General features: G+C 46.9%; 1 protein-coding gene and 1 long non-coding RNA gene across 3 annotated transcripts in view; one reads left to right on the forward strand and one right to left on the reverse strand.

The window, feature by feature from the left end:
• Positions 1-778: 778 nt before the first annotated feature.
• Positions 779-19,558, forward strand: part of LOC127927227 (Na(+)/H(+) exchange regulatory cofactor NHE-RF2-like) — a 63,584-nt gene continuing 44,804 nt past the window's right edge. Inside the window, exons 1-2 of the mRNA XM_052513248.1 lie at positions 779-1,426; positions 2,591-2,887. Of these exons, the coding sequence (XP_052369208.1) occupies positions 2,696-2,887 (192 nt within the window). The 5' untranslated portion in view covers positions 779-1,426; positions 2,591-2,695. The remainder of the gene's footprint in view (positions 1,427-2,590; positions 2,888-19,558) is intronic.
• On the reverse strand, positions 17,568-19,001 carry LOC127927228 (uncharacterized). 2 transcript variants are annotated; one of them, XR_008126646.1, is made up of 3 exons: positions 18,738-19,001; positions 18,145-18,288; positions 17,568-17,735 (listed from the first exon to the last, which is right to left on the reverse strand). It is a non-coding gene; the product is annotated as an uncharacterized LOC127927228 (long non-coding RNA). The 2 variants fall into 2 exon arrangements; XR_008126647.1 differs by having other exon boundaries at positions 17,577-17,615.

Consider the following 19,558-nt stretch of genomic DNA (forward strand, 5'->3'; position numbering starts at 1 on the left):
AATGCAGGCCAGACGGGCTCCCCCTTCTGTTGCAGTTCAGCTTGTGCTACTCAGTGTAGGATAGGGTGCGTATATGCCAATAACATCTCCCTTCTCCCTTCTCCTGAAGTGTACACTTGTACACTAGTTCCCACAAATCCCCCCCACCACCACCACACACAAAAACATTGATACTACTATCACTTTCCATACCCTTTTTACATGTATTTCGTGATTTGACCACTTAGGGGCACCATTGTAACATTAACGGTATGCGTAATTGTATGCCATGCGTAATGGTGCTAGAGGGTCATGTTACAAATACATCGTTATTTACCTGAATTTAATGACAATGAATCATTGTGTTGTCAACATTATACAATTGAGTCCTTTCCGACACAACAAAACAACCTCCTAACTATTTTTGGTTAGGTCGCCATTTTGGACACTTGAGACACCCAGCGAGCACACTGATTGGTCGATTACATGCGGAGTCCTCATACCTGGACACCCATCCCGTGCTAAACGGCAATATTTCCACAGCATGCGCTTGATTAGGATACTCAGTGAGAAAGGACCCCTTCTTAGACCACTCTTCAAGAGCCGCGCTCTTATGATGACAGCCCCAGAAAAACTCGTTGATTTCTAGCGAGGGTGGTGCTATTACGCACCAAACGAGTGTCCTATCCAATTATCTGTAAACCCGGCTTGTGTTATAATTGAATCCTTATTCCCCAACCGGTTGTTATGGATGGAGGTCGAGAGAGGGGTTAGTTAGTGCCTGTTGGTCTCTCGGGGTCTCTCGCTTTATCAGTCCTCAGGATGGGCAAATTGGAGGGATTGAGGACGCTGCGCCGCCAACAAGAATAATTCACTCGTTTTCGGAGAGACGACACGACTAGCGGATATCTTGGCTCCACTATGCAATACGTTCGCCTGGGTCGATAATTTACGCTATTTTTAGGAGCAGTTTGCATTTATTACATGTGAAGTTCAATGCTGGAATATAATTTTTAGTACGGAATGTTTTCTTGTGTTTGGAGCGTTTTTGTGTGTGAAGAACCTGCAGAGCAACTTTTGGAGCAAATTACGCATACGCAGAGGATGGTGTTTTACATGTAGAGTGAAAGTTTCGCTCTGCGCTCTGTTGGGTCATTATTGTATTACATTTTTGTATGTTTTCTGCTTTGCTAACTATATTCAAGAACAAAATAGGTTTAAAGTCCTGGACTGCAGGAGAAATGGCCAGCGAACTGAAACCACGGCTTTGTATCATGACAAAGAGTGAGAACGGGTATGGGTTTCACTTGCACGGTGAGAAGGGGAAGAACGGCCAGTTCATTCGCAAAGTTGAGCCCGCGTCGTCCGCCGAAGCTTCGGGGCTGCGCCTGGGGGACCGTGTCATTGAGGTGAACGGGGAAATGTGGAGAAAGATACGCACCATCAAGTGAGTATAGCACATCACGAACTGTCCAACTCCATCCGGTTTTCTCTGTCAGTGGTCTACATCGACATGTTTAATATGCGCCAGCAGCACACCACCCTGCATAACACTGCTGGCTTTAACCAGCAGCACACCACCCTGCATAACACTGCTGGCTTTAACCAGCAGCACACCACCCTGCATAACACTGCTGGCTTTAACCAGCAGCACACCACCCTGCATAACACTGCTGGCTTTAACCAGCAGCACACCACCCTGCATACCACTGCTGGCTGGCTTCTGAAGCTAAGTAGTGTTGGTCCTGGTCAGTCGCTGGATGGGAGACCAGATGCTGCTGGAAGTGGTGTTGGAGGGCCAGTAGGAGGCACCCTTTCCTCTGGTCTAAAAATAATGCCCCAGGGCAGTCATTGGGGACATTGCCCTGTGTAGGGTGCTGTCTTTTGGATGGGATGTTAAACGGGTGTCCTGACTCTCTGTGGTCACTAAAGATCCCATGACACTTATTGTCAGAGTAGAGGTGTTAATCCTAGTGTCCTGGCTAAATTCCCAATCTAACCCTCATACCATCATTGCCACCTAACCATCCCCAGTTTACAATTTGCTCGTTCATCCCCCCGCCTTTGCCCTGTAATTATTCCCCAGGTCGTTGCTGTAAATGAGAATGTGTTCCCAAACCCTTCCTCCCTAGTCCTTTACCCCGCGCCGCTCAGCAGTAAGTCATCACTGGCGGAGACAGACGTCTACTGGGAGGCCTGGGACAAGGGAGACCCACTTTAGACACTTCAACAAAGAGTCTGACATGATGTAGGGTCCAGCTACTGTAGAGAGTGTTGGTGTTTCTGTCTCCCATCACCCCCTATTCCCTGTGGTTCACTACTTCATTATCATGTCAATTATCATGTTATTACTCTCATTCTCTTTCTCTCCCTATCTTATGCTTTCATCCTCTCCTTTGTTCCATTCCATTCAAAGGGCTTTATTGGCATGGGAAACATATGTTTATATTGCCAAAGCAAGTGAACTAGATAATAAACAACAGAGTAATATATACAATTTAAAAATGAACAGTAACACTCACAAGTTTCAAATATACACATTTCAAATGTCATATTATGGCTATGTACAGTGTTATAATGATGTGCAATAATGATCTCCCTCTCCCCACAGGTGGTGCAGAGGATCAAGGCGGTGGAGCATGAGACCAGGCTGCTGGTGGTAGACCGGGAGACGGACGAGTACCTCCGCAGCCTGCGCCTCGTCTGCACCGAAGAGATGGCTGTCCATCTGGGGGGACCCACCTCGGTGTCCCCTGCCTCACCCCCAGCCTCACCACCCCCCTCCTCGCCCCCGGCCTCCTCGCACACAGCCAAGAGAGAGAACGGCTCTGTGTCCAAGCTGCCCACTACCCTGACCAGAGAGGTACCCAAGCCCACGCGAAGGTCTCCGTCGCGGGCCGCCAAGAAGGTGCGTACCCCCTCGGTTGAGACTCAATGGATGTTTACTTTGTGGGGGTGTTGTGGTGGTGGGTTAGTGCTGGACTGGAACAAAAGCTTCCACATGCACAAGCACACACCAGAGACCCCCAGCTGACATAGATACATGCTTTTTACACTGGAGTAGGGCTGTGTTCTTGTGTTCTTGGCTGGAACAAAATCCTGCACTCATATCTGCACATCAGAGATGGACTGAAGGCTCCAGGATCAGGGGATGGTATTTCGGGGATTATGGCTGAAGTTAGGGGATGTTTGAGAGAACATACAGTACTTACTTAGGCCTTTGAATTCCTTATGGAATTCCACACTTCATATCTCTTCCAAACCCTTCTGTCCTGCACCATTCCTTATGGAACTCCACACTTCCTATCTCTTCCAAACCCTTCTGTCCTGCACCATTCCTTATGGAACTACACACTTCATATCTCTTCCAAACCCTTCTGTCCTGCACCATTCCTTATGGAACTCCACACTTCCTATCTCTTCCAAACCCTTCTGTCCTGCACCATTCCTTATGGAACTCCACACTTCCTATCTCTTCCAAACCCTTCTGTCCTGCACCATTCCTTATGGAATTCCACACTTCCTATCTCTTCCAAACCCTTCTGTCCTGCACCATTCCTTATGGAACTACACACTTCCTATCTCTTCCAAACCCTTCTGTCCTGCACCATTCCTTATGGAATTCCACACTTCCTATCTCTTCCAAACCCTTCTGTCCTGCACCATTCCTTATGGAACTCCACACTTCCTATCTCTTCCAAACCCTTCTGTCCTGCACCATTCCTTATGGAATTCAACACTTCCTATCTCTTCCAAACCCTTCTGTCCTGCACCATTCCTTATGGAGTTCCACACTTCCTATCTCTTCCAAACCCTTCTGTCCTGCACCATTCCTTATGGAACTCCACACTTCCTATCTCTTCCAAACCCTTCTGTCCTGCACCATTCCTTATGGAATTCCACACTTCCTATCTCTTCCAAACCCTTCTGTCCTGCACCATTCCTTATGGAATTCAACACTTCCTATCTTTTCCAAACCCTTCTGTCCTGCACCATTCCTTATGGAACTCCACACTTCCTATCTCTTCCAAACCCTTCTGTCCTGCACCATTCCTTATGGAATTCAACACTTCCTATCTTTTCCAAACCCTTCTGTCCTGCACCATTCCTTATGGAACTCCACACTTCCTATCTCTTCCAAACCCTTCTGTCCTGCACCATTCCTTATGGAATTCCACACTTCCTATCTCTTCCAAACCCTTCTGTCCTGCACCATTCCTTATGGAATTCCACACTTCCTATCTCTTCCAAACCCTTCTGTCCTGCACCATTCCTTATGGAACTCCACACTTCCTATCTCTTCCAAACCCTTCTGTCCTGCACCATTCCTTATGGAACTCCACACTTCCTATCTCTTCCAAACCCTTCTGTCCTGCACCATTCCTTATGGAACTCCACACTTCCTATCTCTTCCAAACCCTTCTGTCCTGCACCATTCCTTATGGAACTCCACACTTCCTATCTCTTCCAAACCCTTCTGTCCTGCACCATTCCTTATGGAATTCCACACTTCCTATCTCTTCCAAACCCTTCTGTCCTGCACCATTCCTTATGGAACTCCACACTTCCTATCTCTTCCAAACCCTTCTGTCCTGCACCATTCCTTATGGAACTCCACACTTCCTATCTCTTCCAAACCCTTCTGTCCTGCACCATTCCTTATGGAATTCTTCCTACAAACCCTTCTGTCCTGCACCATCTCTATCTCCAAACCCTTCTGTCCTGCACCATTCCTTATGGAATTCCACACTTCCTATCTCTTCCAAACCCTTCTGTCCTGCACCATTCCTTATGGAATTCCACACTTCCTATCTCTTCCAAACCCTTCTGTCCTGCACCATTCCTTATGGAATTCCACACTTCCTATCTCTTCCAAACCCTTCTGTCCTGCACCATTCTTATGGAATTCCTTATGGAATTCCACACTTCCTATCTCTTCCAAACCCTTCTGTCCTGCACCATTCCTTATGGAATTCCACACTTCCTATCTCTTCCAAACCCTTCTGTCCTGCACCATTCCTTATGGAATTCAACACTTCCTATCTTTTCCAAACCCTTCTGTCCTGCACCATTCCTTATGGAACTCCACACTTCCTATCTCTTCCAAACCCTTCTGTCCTGCACCATTCCTTATGGAATTCCACACTTCCTATCTCTTCCAAACCCTTCTGTCCTGCACCATTCCTTATGGAATTCACACTTCCTATCTCTTCCAAACCCTTCTGTCCTGCACCATTCCTTATGGAATTCCACACTTCCTATCTCTTCCAAACCCTTCTGTCCTGCACCATTCCTTATGGAACTACACACTTCATATCTCTTCCAAACCCTTATGTCCTGCACCATTCCTTATGGAATTCCACACTTCCTATCTCTTCCAAACCCTTCTGTCCTGCACCATTCCTTATGGAACTACACACTTCATATCTCTTCCAAACCCTTCTGTCCTGCACCATTCCTTCAAGGTGTTGATACGTCACCCCCACTTTCTTCATGTCTTGTTCTGTGTCACCACTCAAGGTGTTCTTGGGTCTTCCTCTCTTGCTTTCACCCTGTGGGTTCCAGGTAAGATTGAGTTCAAGGGTAGCTAAACCCAATATGCTATCTGCTATCTGCACAGTACCATGCTGTCACCGTGTGCTGGTATTTGAATGTGGGTCAGCATTCTCTCGCTGTAGCAGCCAGAGAAGCCAATGTATAACATCTGATTGCCTTTAGTCACAGATCTAGGGTCAGTCTATCTTCCCCAAATCATAACCTACACTTTTATGGGGAGACATACAAATTGACCTTAGATCTGTGTCTAAGGGTGACTCCATCCTATACCCGCTGAGATCTGATTACCTGGGTCTTGTTTTTGAGCTGGCTGACTGAGCTCCAACCTGTACTGATGGCCTAGATTAGATTAGACCTGTCCTCTATTTGAAGGAGCCCTGTCCAAGACCTGTCAACACACAGTAGTAATTGTGTGTGTGTGTGTGTGTGTGTGTGTGTGTGTGTGTGTGTGTGTGTGTGTGTGTGTGTGTGTGTGTGTGTGTGTGTGTGTGTGTGTGTGTGTGTGTGTGTGTGTGTGTGTGTGGTGTGGATTGGTTCCAGACTTCTTGTAGTTTCAATGGTCAGAAAGGCACTCAAAGGTCAAGGGTCATTACATCACAGTGGTTAGGATTCTGACCTAATGGACAATGCAGCAATTCTCCCTGTGCTTGCCAAGTACCTCAGTGACATCCTGTGGCTGAAGAAACTACTATCCACACAGTATTACAGTAGACCTCAGTGTAGAAGTGCTGGGCTAGGATCAGTTTAGTGTTTTAGATCATAATAAATAAATAACAATAAATAAGATGGATGGACAGGGGACCTGATCCTAGATCAGCCCTCCTACTCTGTAAAGCTTTATGAATAGGGACCCTTGGGTGAACATGTTCTGGTGAATGGTTGTATGTGCAGATGTCTGAAATATGATAGCCCTGGCTTATGGGCTGCAAACTTCAATATGGTTCAAGTATTGCATGTTGATTTGTAAAACATTTCCGTTGGGTCCCTGTCTTCCTGACAATCTACTCTGCTGTTGATTTCATCTGCAAGAGGAGGCTCCTCTGCTTCTGTTTCATGCATTCAACAGAACATGTGTTTTCACTTACGCTCGTCTTGCCAATTGGTGCACGATGCAGAACTCTTATTTCTACAAAAGCACTGACAAGGCCAATCAGTGTGTGTGTGTGTGTGTGGGGGGGGGTGTATGTGTGCATGCGTGCATGCAGTGTGTGTGTGTGTGTGTTTAGCCTTTGCTCTGCTGCGATCGCTTTGTGAGCCGTGGAGAGAAATCCCAGCAGCCTGAGGGGCCAGAAGGCCTAACTAAGCTCAGGAAATGTATCCCCCCCCACACTCCTCCCTCTCTCTCTCAATCTCTCTCTGCCCAAGCTTGCCTGAAGAGAACATAAAATACACAGAGACCCCAGAAAGAAATCCTTTCCAAGTGGAGAGGAGGAAAGGAGAGGAAAGTAAAGGAGAGGAAAGGACCGAGTTTGGGAAACCCTGCACAACAGCCAGTCAGTGGGCCAGTGTAGGGTAGTGTGGATGTCTGGAGGACACGCACACTCACACTCTCATGTATGCACGGCACACATACACACACTCACACACTCACACTCTCATGTATGCACGGCACACTCACACACTGATGTATGCATGCACACATACACACACACTCATGTATGCACAACAGAACATGTGCACACTCACACTCTCATGTATGCATTGGGCACACTCACACTCTCATGTATGCACGGCACACACACACACTCTCATGTATGCACGGCACGCACACACTCACACTCTCATGTATGTGCACACTCACACACTCATGTACACACACACTCACTCATGTATGCACATGGCACGCACACACTCACACTCTCATGTATGCACGGCACACACACACACTCATGTATGCACGGCACACACACTCACACTCTCATGTATGCACGGCACGCACACACACACACACACACACACTCATGTATGCACCGAGTTTGGGCACGCACACACACACACACTCATGTATGCACGGCACGCACACACACACTCTCATGTATGCATGCACATACACACACACTCATGTATGCACGGCACACACACTCTCATGTATGCACGGCACGCACACACACACACTCTCATGTATGCATGCACATACACACACACTCATGTATGCACGGCACACACACTCTCATGTATGCACGGCACGCACACACACACACTCTCATGTATGCACGGCACACACACACACTCTCATGTATGCACGGCACACACACACACACACACTCTCATGTATGCACGGCACACACACACACACACTCATGTATGCACGGCACACACACACACACTCTCATGTATGCACGGCACACACACACACTCTTATGTGTGCACGGCACCCACACACACACACACACACTCTCATGTATGCACGGCACACACACACACACACTCTCATGTATGCACGGCACGCACACACACACACACACACACTCTTATGTGTGCACGGCACGCACACACACACATACTCTCATGTATGCACGGCACGCACACACACACTCTCACGTAGGACTAGGGTCCTGCAGCTGGACATGTCTATGGTAATGTGTAACAAGCAGTGGGTGGACGAGGAGGTGATATTTCCTGTTTCATCACAAAGGGATCAAAGTGTGTTTGTGAGATATGTGCATGCATGCTTGTGTGTCCACTCTAATCCACAGAGCTAAAATAATGTATTTATTTGTTGATATAGATTAGTTGGTGGCCAGGACTCATTATAAAATAATAAGGGGACAGTATCCGGTCTGCAGCCTTCAGCTGACCCCAATGCCTTTACTCTGTCAGTGTCCCAACTGAGAGTCCATGTTTTATAAGAGATGGATTTCAGTCTAGATATGTAATATAAAACATGGACCATGCATCTGTAACTTCCATTGTAGACTCTAGAGGCTGATGTAGAGAGTGGGGGGGTACGACTGGAACGTCCCTCCTAGGTGTCAGTACCAGCCGTCTGTTTTCCCTCCTTGGCCTCCGCTGTGGTCCATAAAACAGACATAGAAACGTCTGACCAGCTGGATGGACGGGGGAACAGGGAGGGAGGGGCTCTGTAGCAGGGCAGCAGTCTTTCACAGGATGGCTGCTTAACCACAGAGCAGTTCTGATCAGTTTTAGATGTGACTGTTTAGTCTACTCAGTTATCTAGAACTCTCTTTTTTTCTCATCTCTACTGTGTATGCAGTGAGCCCAGTTTGCTACAGTAAGTGTTGTCAGGGCAGCCAGACTCCTAGGGTTACCTTGAATTCCAGGACTTCCTGGGGGGAGGAGTCGAGGGAGGAGCTGAGGGATTAGGCTCCAGTCTGCAGCCCAGTCTGTTCTGGGGCTGGGAAGTAGTGCAGGCAGCGCCTCTACAGAGCTCCACAGACCCCCTGTCACCAACCATAATCACTAACACATTCGCCTAATGTGTGTGTGTGTATGTTCATGTGTGCACGCGTGTGTGTCTGCATATGTGCATGTGTGCATTACTGCCTGCGTACGTGGGTGTATGCATGCTTGTCTGTATGTCCACATGCCACCTTTTGCATCAGTGCATCTGTGTGTGTAGAAGTCATACGATTCTCCCTGGGGTTTCCTGGGTTTGATCTCTCTTCATCTTCTGGTTTCCTTTTCCCTGCATTCCTCTACTGTTTACACGCCTGTGGATTTGAGAGACAGCTAAGAGAGTCCAGAAGAAGAGATGAACTCAGAACCAACTGATTTCAGGCTGTACTGACTATGTGACTGTACTCTAGCTGTACTGACTGAGTGACTGTAGCTGTTCTGACTGAGTGACTGTACTGGCTGTGGGACTGTACTGTAGCTGTACTGACTATGTGACTGTACTGTAGCTGTACTGACTATGTGACTATACTGTAGCTGTACTGACTGAGTGACTGTAGCTGTACTGACTATGTGACTATACTGTAGCTGTACTGACTGAGTGACTGTAGCTGTACTGGCTGTGGTACTGGCTGTGGGACTGTAGCTGTACTGACTGTGTGACTGTACTGTAGCTGTACTGACTTAGTGACTGTAACTGTACTGGCTGTGGGACTGTAGCTGTACTGACTGTGGGACTGTACTGGCTGTGGGACTCTAGCTCTGCTGACTGTACTGGCTGTGAGACTGTATCTGTTCTGACTGTGACTGTACAGTCTGTGGGACTGTATCTGTTCTGACTGTGTGACTGTACTGGCTGTGGGAATCTAGCTGTGCTGACTGTACTGGCTGTGGGACTCTAGCTCTGCTGACTGTGTGAGACTGTATCTGTACTGACTGTGTGACTGTACTGGCTGTGGGACTGTATCTGTTCTGACTGTGTGACTGTACTGGCTGTGGGACTGTAGCTGTGCTGACTGTGACTGTACTGACTGTGTGACTGTACTGGCTGTGGGACTGTAGCTGTGCTGACTGTGGGTGACTGTACTGACTGTACTGCTGTGGGACTGTATCTGTAATGACTGTGTGACTGTACTGACTGTGACTGTACTGGCTGTTGGACTGTATCTGTACTGACTGTGTGACTGTACTGGCTGTGGGACTGTATCTGTTCTGGCTGTGGGACTGTAGCTGTACTGGCTGTGACTGTACTGACTGTGTGACTGTACTGGCTGTGGGACTGTAGCTGTACTGACTGTGTGACTGTACTGACTGTGACTGTACTGGCTGTGGGACTGTAGCTGTACTGACTGTGTGACTGTACTGGCTGTGGGACTGTATCTGTTGTGGCTGTGGGACTGTAGCTGTACTGACTGTACTGACTGTGTGACTGTACTGGCTGTGGGACTGTAGCTGTACTGACTGTGTGACTGTACTGGCTGTGGGGCTGTAGCTGTGCTGACTGTGTGACTGTATCTGTACTGACTGTGTGACTGTAGCTGTACTGACTGAGTGACTGTAGCTGTACTGACTGTGTGACTATAGCTGTACTGACTGTATGACTGTATCTGTACTGAATGTGTGACTATAGCTGTACTGACTGTGTGACTGTAGCTGTACTGACTGTGTGACTGTAGCTGTACTGACTGTGTGACTGTAGCTGTACTGACTGTGTGACTGTAGCTGTACTGACTGTGTGACTGTAGCTGTACTGACTGTGTGGCTGTAGCTGTACTGACTGTGTGATTATAGCTGTACTGACTGTGTGATTATAGCTGTACTGACTGTGTGATTATAGCTGTACTGACTGTGTGACTGTAGCTGTACTGACTGAGTGACTGTAGCTGTACTGACTGTGTGACTATAGCTGTACTGACTGTATGACTGTATCTGTACTGAATGTGTGACTATAGCTGTACTGACTGTGTGACTGTAGCTGTACTGACTGTATGACTGTATCTGTACTGAATGTGTGACTATAGCTGTACTGACTGTGTGACTGTAGCTGTACTGACTGTGACTGTAGCTGTACTGAATTTGTGACTATAGCTGTACTGACTGTGTGACTGTAGCTGTACTGACTGTGTGACTGTAGCTGTACTGACTGTGTGACTGTAGCTGTACTGACTGTGACTGTAGCTGTACTGACTGTGTGGCTGTAGCTGTACTGACTGTGTGACTGTAGCTGTACTGACTGTGTGACTGTAGCTGTACTGACTGTGACTGTAGCTGTACTGACTGTGTGACTGTAGCTGTACTGACTGTGTGACTGTAGCTGTACTGACTGTGACTGTAGCTGTACTGACTGTGTGACTGTAGCTGTACTGACTGTGTGACTGTAGCTGTACTGACTGTGTGACTGTAGCTGTACTGATTGTGACTGTAGCTGTACTGACTGTGATTATAGCTGTACTGACTGTGTGATTATAGCTGTACTGACTGTGTGACTGTAGCTGTACTGACTGTGTGACTGTAGCTGTACTGACTGTGACTGTAGCTGTACTAAATTTGTGACTATAGCTGTACTGACTGTGTGACTGTAGCTGTACTGACTGTGTGACTGTAGCTGTACTGACTGTGTGACTGTAGCTGTACTGACTGTGACTGTAGCTGTACTGACTGTGTGGCTGTAGCTGTACTGACTGTGTGACTGTAGCTGTACTGAATGTGTGACTGTAGCTGTACTGACTGTGACTGTAGCTGTACTGACTGTGTGACTGTAGCTGTACTGACTGTGTGGCTGTAGCTGTACTGACTGTGTGGCTGTAGCTGTACTGACTGTGTGATTATAGCTGTACTGACTGTGACTGTAGCTGTACTGACTGTGTGACTGTAGCTGTACTGACTGTGTGACTGTAGCTGTACTGACTGTGACTGTAGCTGTACTGACTGTGTGACTGTAGCTGTACTGACTGTGTGACTGTAGCTGTACTGACTGTGTGACTGTAGCTGTACTGATTGTGACTGTAGCTGTACTGACTGTGATTATAGCTGTACTGACTGTGTGATTATAGCTGTACTGACTGTGTGACTGTAGCTGTACTGACTGTGTGACTGTAGCTGTACTGACTGTGTGACTATAGCTGTACTGACTGTGTGACTGTAGCTGTACTGACTGTGTGACTGTAGCTGTACTGACTGTGACTGTAGCTGTACTGACTGTGTGACTGTAGCTGTACTGACTGTGTGATTATAGCTGTACTGACTGTGTGACTGTAGCTGTACTGACTGTGACTGTAGCTGTACTGACTGTGTGGCTGTAGCTGTACTGACTGTGTGATTATAGCTGTACTGACTGTGTGACTGTAGCTGTACTGACTGTGTGGCTGTAGCTGTACTGACTGTGTGATTATAGCTGTACTGACTGTGTGACTGTAGCTGTACTGACTGTGTGGCTGTAGCTGTACTGACTGTGACTGTAGCTGTACTGACTGTGTGGCTGTAGCTGTACTGACTGTGTGATTATAGCTGTACTGACTGTGTGGCTATAGCTGTACTGACTGTGTGGCTGTAGCTGTACTGACTGTGTGATTATAGCTGTACTGACTGTGTGGCTGTAGCTGTACTGACTGTGTGACTGTAGCTGTACTGACTGTGACTGTAGCTGTACTGACTGTGTGGCTGTAGCTGTACTGACTGTGTGATTATAGCTGTACTGACTGTGTGACTGTAGCTGTACTGACTGTGACTGTAGCTGTACTGACTGTGTGATTGTAGCTGTACTGACTGTGTGACTATAGCTGTACTGACTGTGTGACTGTAGCTGTACTGACTGTGACTGTAGCTGTACTGACTGTGTGATTATAGCTGTACTGACTGTGACTGTAGCTGTACTGACTGTGTGGCTGTAGCTGTACTGACTGTGTGATTATAGCTGTACTGACTGTGTGACTGTAGCTGTACTGACTGTGTGACTGTAGCTGTACTGACTGTGTGACTGTAGCTGTACTGACTGTGTGATTATAGCTGTACTGACTGTGTGACTGTAGCTGTACTGACTGTAGCACCAGGAATACAACCCCCTTATGCACAATGTACACACATGAATCCAAAAAATGATTTACCCTGTACAGTGTATGGTTGACTTGATAAGGTATAAAAAGAAGGTGAAACTGGGGAGAAAGTGAGTGCTAGAGAGGAGAGAGATAGAGAGAGACAGGCATATGGTTGTAATAGTATGTACATACTGTATGTAAATAGTGGTGGATATAAAACTCAAAACAGGAAGGGGAACATTTTCTCATTTTCATCCATAAGCACAGCAGGCGTACCTATACAGTCATGTGAGTCGTGTCCAGCTTTCTAAAAATTATTTTTTAACCACTAATAGAATCCTAATAGAATCCTACTGAGGACAATGACTGGAGCTGCAGAGGGAGTGTTATACAGTTATACAGTTAAACAGTTATATAACACATTGTGTTGCGCGTAAGAACATCCCTTAGCCGTGGTATATTGGCCATATACCACACTTACTCTGGCCTTATTGCTTAATTAACAGGGGGCGTGGGTATATCTGAAGGCTGCTCTCCACACAAACACACGCACTCACACACGCACACAAAGAGAGAGAAAGAGACACACACATGCACGCACACACTGACAGGGGTCTAGATATTACAGTAGAATCCTCTGTCTAACCCAGCCAAGACTATTCCTTCAGGTGTATATATATAGACTGATGTAAAGAGACTCACTCCAGGGCCTAACAGCAGCTAACAGCTTCCTGAGACATAATCAAAGAAACAGAACACCCCCCCCCCTCGATAGAGGAGACGAGAGAGGAGACGAGACGAGATTGTGTCATTATCAAATGAAAGAGTTTCGTATTTTGCTTGCCTCTCTCTCTCTCAATTTCAATTACATTTCAATATAAGAGCTTTAATGGTATGGGAATCATATGTTTAGATTTGCCAAAGCAAATGGGGGCTCCCGAGTGGCACAACAGTCTGTGGCACTGCATCTCAGTGCAAGAGGCATCACTACAGTCCCTGGTTCAATTCCAGGCTGTATCACATACAGCCGTGATTGGGAATCCCATAGGGTGGCACATTTTTTCTTAACCTTTTTTTTAAAGCAAGTGGAATAGATAATTAACAAAAGTGAAATAAACAATAAAAAAATCTACTCACACACTTGCCAATCAGACCTTACCATTGGATGAATGAGTGGCTTTTAACCTGCCGGTGAAATGGTGAAGGAAATGAAAACGGAACCATGTGGTCATGAGGATGTATCCCTTACCTCTCCACACAGCTTAGTCAGCAGCTATCACCTTAACACTTACCCAGTCACACAAACACACCCCCTGTCTCACCTTCTCCAGAAGAGGCGGGGCTTGGTCTTGTATTGTCACCAGCACCCGTGATAAAGTGTCAGGTGTCACTTTCTCACAGCATCACACAGAGCAGCCTCTTACACACACACTTACACACACACACACTTACACACACACACACTCACACAGCCAAACCACTACAGAGACTACTCTTCTCATGCGTCTGTGGTGCCTGCCGGTGGTTGAGACATCATTAGGACTGTGTTTGTGTGGTGCTCCTTCAGTTATATCACCTTACAAAATTATCATGTCACTTGATGTGTGGTGGTTGGCGCCACTCATTATGACATCAGTAGAGTGTGTAGGTGTTGGGGAAACAGGTAAAAACACCTTGTTGACCTCCATATCTGTGTAGCACACACACACACACACACACACACACACACACACACACACACACACACACACACACACACACACACACACACACACACAGACACACACACACACACACACACACACACACACACACACACACAAACCCACAGAGAGAGAGAGACAGAGACACACACACACACACAGAGAGAGAGAGAGACAGAGACACACACACACACACACACACACACAGAGAGAGACAGAGACACACACACACACAAACACACACACACACACACACAGAGAGAGAGAGACAGAGACACACACACTAGTGATATGTGGGTTGACTCACAACCTGATGGCCCCGATGTTATATCCACGTGGCAAACGGGTTTCGGGTCATTAAATATTGTTGTTATGTGTGATAATTCTGAGGCACTATACAAATTCGATAGTCACAAGACGGACTTCAAATAGGCCTGTGACATGTCATGAGAACTGTAGCCTACTGTTGAGATGGGTTAACTGGAAAGTGAAATCTGGACGCTGACTGTGGGTGTATATCCTCTCAAATGGCCTTGTTATTAACTCCTGCAGACTGAACCATTTCCTGCAGTAACATTATACACCAAATGTAGGCACAACTTGGACTTGGGAACAGCAGTGGAGTAATTTGATTTATTTCTTTCAGCCTCTGGAGAGAATGTGAATGTGCAGTTATATACCGTCTGTAGAGGTGCTGTCTTTATCAGCATCATAACATTTGATCGTATTTCGGCCACATAAAATATGCATCCAATCAGAACTGTATCTGATCAGAAAGTCATTGGGTCGTTTTCACAGCTTTCTGTTTCCTGACAATCGTCAAACTGGTGGCATCTGGACATCTTTTCACAGAAAATCTTTCCATTTATTTGTGTTATTGCATTTCCTCCCCAGTCACTAAATGTCTTTGCTCCGCGAATGAAGATGACAGAGAACTTTACCGACGTCAACTAGATTGAAGCATTCGTTCTATCTATCTATTACATGATTCTGTTGAGCAGCTGTTTATTTAGTCTTCTAGGGCAACACATAATGACAAGAGAGAAGCTACATGTATCTAATTATAGACAAAATGTAGAAAATTATAAGCAGAAACATAATATCTAAATTATGCAAAAAAACAGTCCTGCCCCCTTTCAAAAAGTATTGGACTGTAGCCACATGTTCTATGTTTATGGGTTAGGGTCGGGTGCTGGCCTCAGACTTCCACATATAGTCGGGCGGTTGAGGATGTTTATTAGCAATTGCAGGCGGGTGCGGGTGAACAAACAGCTGACCCGCGCACCGCTAGCACACACACACCATTGCACACACACACCGCTAACACACACACACCGCTAACACACACACACCGCTAACACACACACACCGCTAACACACACACACCGCTAACACACACACACACCGCTAACACACACACACCGCTAACACACACACACCGCTAACACACACACACCGCTAACTCACACACACCGCTAACACACACACACCGCTAACACACACACCGCTAACACACACACACACACACCGCTAACACACACACACACACACCGCTAACACACACACACACACCGCTAACACACACACACACACCGCTAACACACACACACACCGCTAACACACACACACACACCGCTAACACACACACACCGCTAACACACACACACCGCTAACACACACACACCGCTAACACACACACACACACAACACACACACACACCGCTAACACACACACACACACCGCACACACACACCGCTAACACACACACACACACCGCTAACACACACACACACTAACACACACACACACCGCTAACACACACACACACCGCTAACTCACACACACACACACACACAACTACACACACACACACACGCTAACACACACACACACCGCTAACACACACACACACAGCAGCTCTTAACATCTTCAAAGCAAATACAATTAAATAACAATAACAAGGCTATTTACAGGGGGTACCGGTACTTAGTCAATGTGCAGGGGTACAGGTTAGTCCAGGTAATTGAGGTAATATGTAGGTAGGGGTAAAGTGACTATGCATAGATAATAAACAGAGAGTAGCAGCAGCGTATGTGAGAAATGTGAATGTATGTGTGTAGCGTCAATATGCAGGTGTGTGTGTGTGTGTGTGTGTGTGTGTGTGTGTGTGTGTGTGTGTGTGTGTGTGTGTGTGTGTGTGTGTGTGTGTGTGTGTGTGTGTGTGTGTGTGTGTGTGTGTGTGTGTGTGTTGTGTGTGTGTAGTATGTTTCAGTGTAGTATGTTTCGGTGTGTGGTTAGCGTCCAGTGAGTTTACAAGCGTCCAGCCTGTGCGAGAGAGTGCAAAGAAATATGAATAAATGAAGGGGGTCAATGCAAATAGTCCAGATAGCCATTTGATGAACTGTTCAGCAGTCTTATGTCTTAGGGATAGAAGCTGATCAGAAGACCTTTCACATACGCCTGATATGGTGGAACCTGGTGAGGAAGACATGGTGGAAACTATTGAGGAAGACATGGTGGAACCTATTGAGGAAGACATGGTGGAACCTATTGAGGAAGACATGGGGGAACCTACTGAGGAAGACATGGTGGAACCTATTGAGGAAGACATGGTGGAACCTATTGAGGAAGACATGGTGGAGACCTAGTGAGGAAGACATGGTGGAACCTATTGAGGAAGACATGGTATTGAGGAAGACATGGTGGAACTATTGATGGTGGAACCTATTGAGGAAGACATGGTGGAACCTATTGAGGAAGACATGGTGGGACCTAGTGGAAGACATGGTGGAACCTGAGGAAGACATGGGGAACCTAGTGAGGAAGACATGGGGGAGGAAGACATGGTGGAACCTATTATTGGAACCATGGGGGAACATATTGAGGAAGACATGGGGGGTGAAGACATGGTGGAACCTATTGAGGAAGACATGGTGGAACCTATTGAGGAAGACATGGTGGAACCTAGTGAGGAAGACATGGTGGAACCTATTGAGGAAGACATGGTGGAACCTATTGAGGAAGACATGGTGGAACCTATTGAGGAAGACATGGTGGAACCTATTGAGGAAGACATGGTGGAACCTAGTGAGGAAGACATGGTGGAACCTATTGAGGAAGACATGGTGGAACCTATTGAGGAAGACATGGTGGAACCTATTGAGGAAGACATGGTGGAACCTATTGAGGAAGACATGGTGGAACCTATTGAGGAAGACATGGTGGAACCTATTGAGGAAGACATGGTGGAACCTATTGAGGAAGACATGGTGGAACCTATTGAGGAAGACATGGTGGAACCTATTGAGGAAGACATGGTGGAACCTGAGGAAGACACTGAGGAAGACATGGTGGAACCTGGAACCTATTGAGGAAGACATGGTGGAAACTATTGAGGAAGACATGGTGGGACCTATTGAGGAAGACATGGTGGAACCTGGAATTGAGGAAGACATGGTGGAACCTATTGAGGAAGACATGGGGAACCTATTGAGGAAGACATGAAGACATGGGGAACCTAGTGAGGAAGACATGGGGGAACCTACTGAGGAAGACATGGTGGAACCTATTGAGGAAGACATGGTGGAACCTATTGAGGAAGACATGGTGGAACCTGGTGAGGAAGACATGGGGGAACCTAGTGAGGAAGACATGGTGGAACCTATTGAGGAAGACATGGTGGAACCTATTGAGGAAGACATGGTGGAACCTATTGAGGAAGACATGGTGGAACCTATTGAGGAAGACATGGTGGAACCTATTGAGGAAGACATGGGGAGGAAGACATGGTGGAACCTATTGAGGAAGACATGGTGGAACCTATTGAGGAAGACATGGTGGAACCTATTGAGGAAGACATGGTGGAACCTATTGAGGAAGACATGGTGGAACCTATTGAGGAAGACATGGTGGAACCTATTGCGGAAGACATGGTGGAACCTATTGAGGAAGACATGGTGGAACCTATGGTGAAGGAAGACATGGTGGAACCTAGTGAGGAAGACATGGTGGAACCTGGTGAGGAAGACATGGTGGAACCTGGTGAGGAAGACATGGTGGAACCTAGTGAGGAAGACATGGTGGAACCTATTGAGGAAGACATGGTGGAACCTATTGAGGAAGACATGGTGGAACCTAGTGAGGAAGACATGGTGGAACCTATTGAGGAAGACATGGTGGAACCTAGTGAGGAAGACATGGTGGAACCTATTGAGGAAGACATGGTGGAACCTATTGAGGAAGACATGGTGGAACCTAGTGAGGAAGACATGGTGGAACCTATTGAGGAAGACATGGTGGAACCTATTGAGGAAGACATGGTGGAACCTATTGAGGAAGACATGGTGGAACCTATTGAGGAAGACATGGTGGAACCTAGTGAGGAAGACATGGGGAGGAAGACATGGTGGTGAAGACATGGTGGAACCTGGTGAGGAAGACATAGTGGAACCTGGTGAGGAAGACATAGTGTGAGGATGACATAGTGAAACCTATTGAGGTGGACACACTGACAAACTGCCCTGCCCAGTCCTTACGTCTGCTGCTGTTAGTCCAGTGATGATTATGAGGGCAGCCAGGGACTTGTTGCTGTTGATGTGGTTGAGGCCAGGGATTTTCTGTCTGAACTGTGAGTTGAGTTTATATTTCTCCTTCTGCTGGTTTTGAAGCCATATTGACCCAGAAACCCCTAGCCACAGCTGGGCATAGCGTTATCTGTCAGAACACACACTGTGAGGGTTTTGTTGCTGTTCTGTCAGACTCTGTAGTGGTGATTTTCTCTCTGAACTGTGAGTTGTTGTGAAAATTGGGCATATTTTTGTGCAACCCCTAATGCCTTTTGGAGACTCTCCCTCCCTCTCTGTTCCCTCCTCTCTGTCCCCCCCTCCTCTCTCCCCTGTCAAACTCTTTACTGGTGTGTAAGTCTTGATGTA

Source organism: Oncorhynchus keta, unplaced genomic scaffold (genome assembly GCF_023373465.1).
Source record: "Oncorhynchus keta strain PuntledgeMale-10-30-2019 unplaced genomic scaffold, Oket_V2 Un_contig_9955_pilon_pilon, whole genome shotgun sequence".
In the NCBI taxonomy this organism is placed as follows: Eukaryota; Metazoa; Chordata; class Actinopteri; order Salmoniformes; family Salmonidae; genus Oncorhynchus; species Oncorhynchus keta.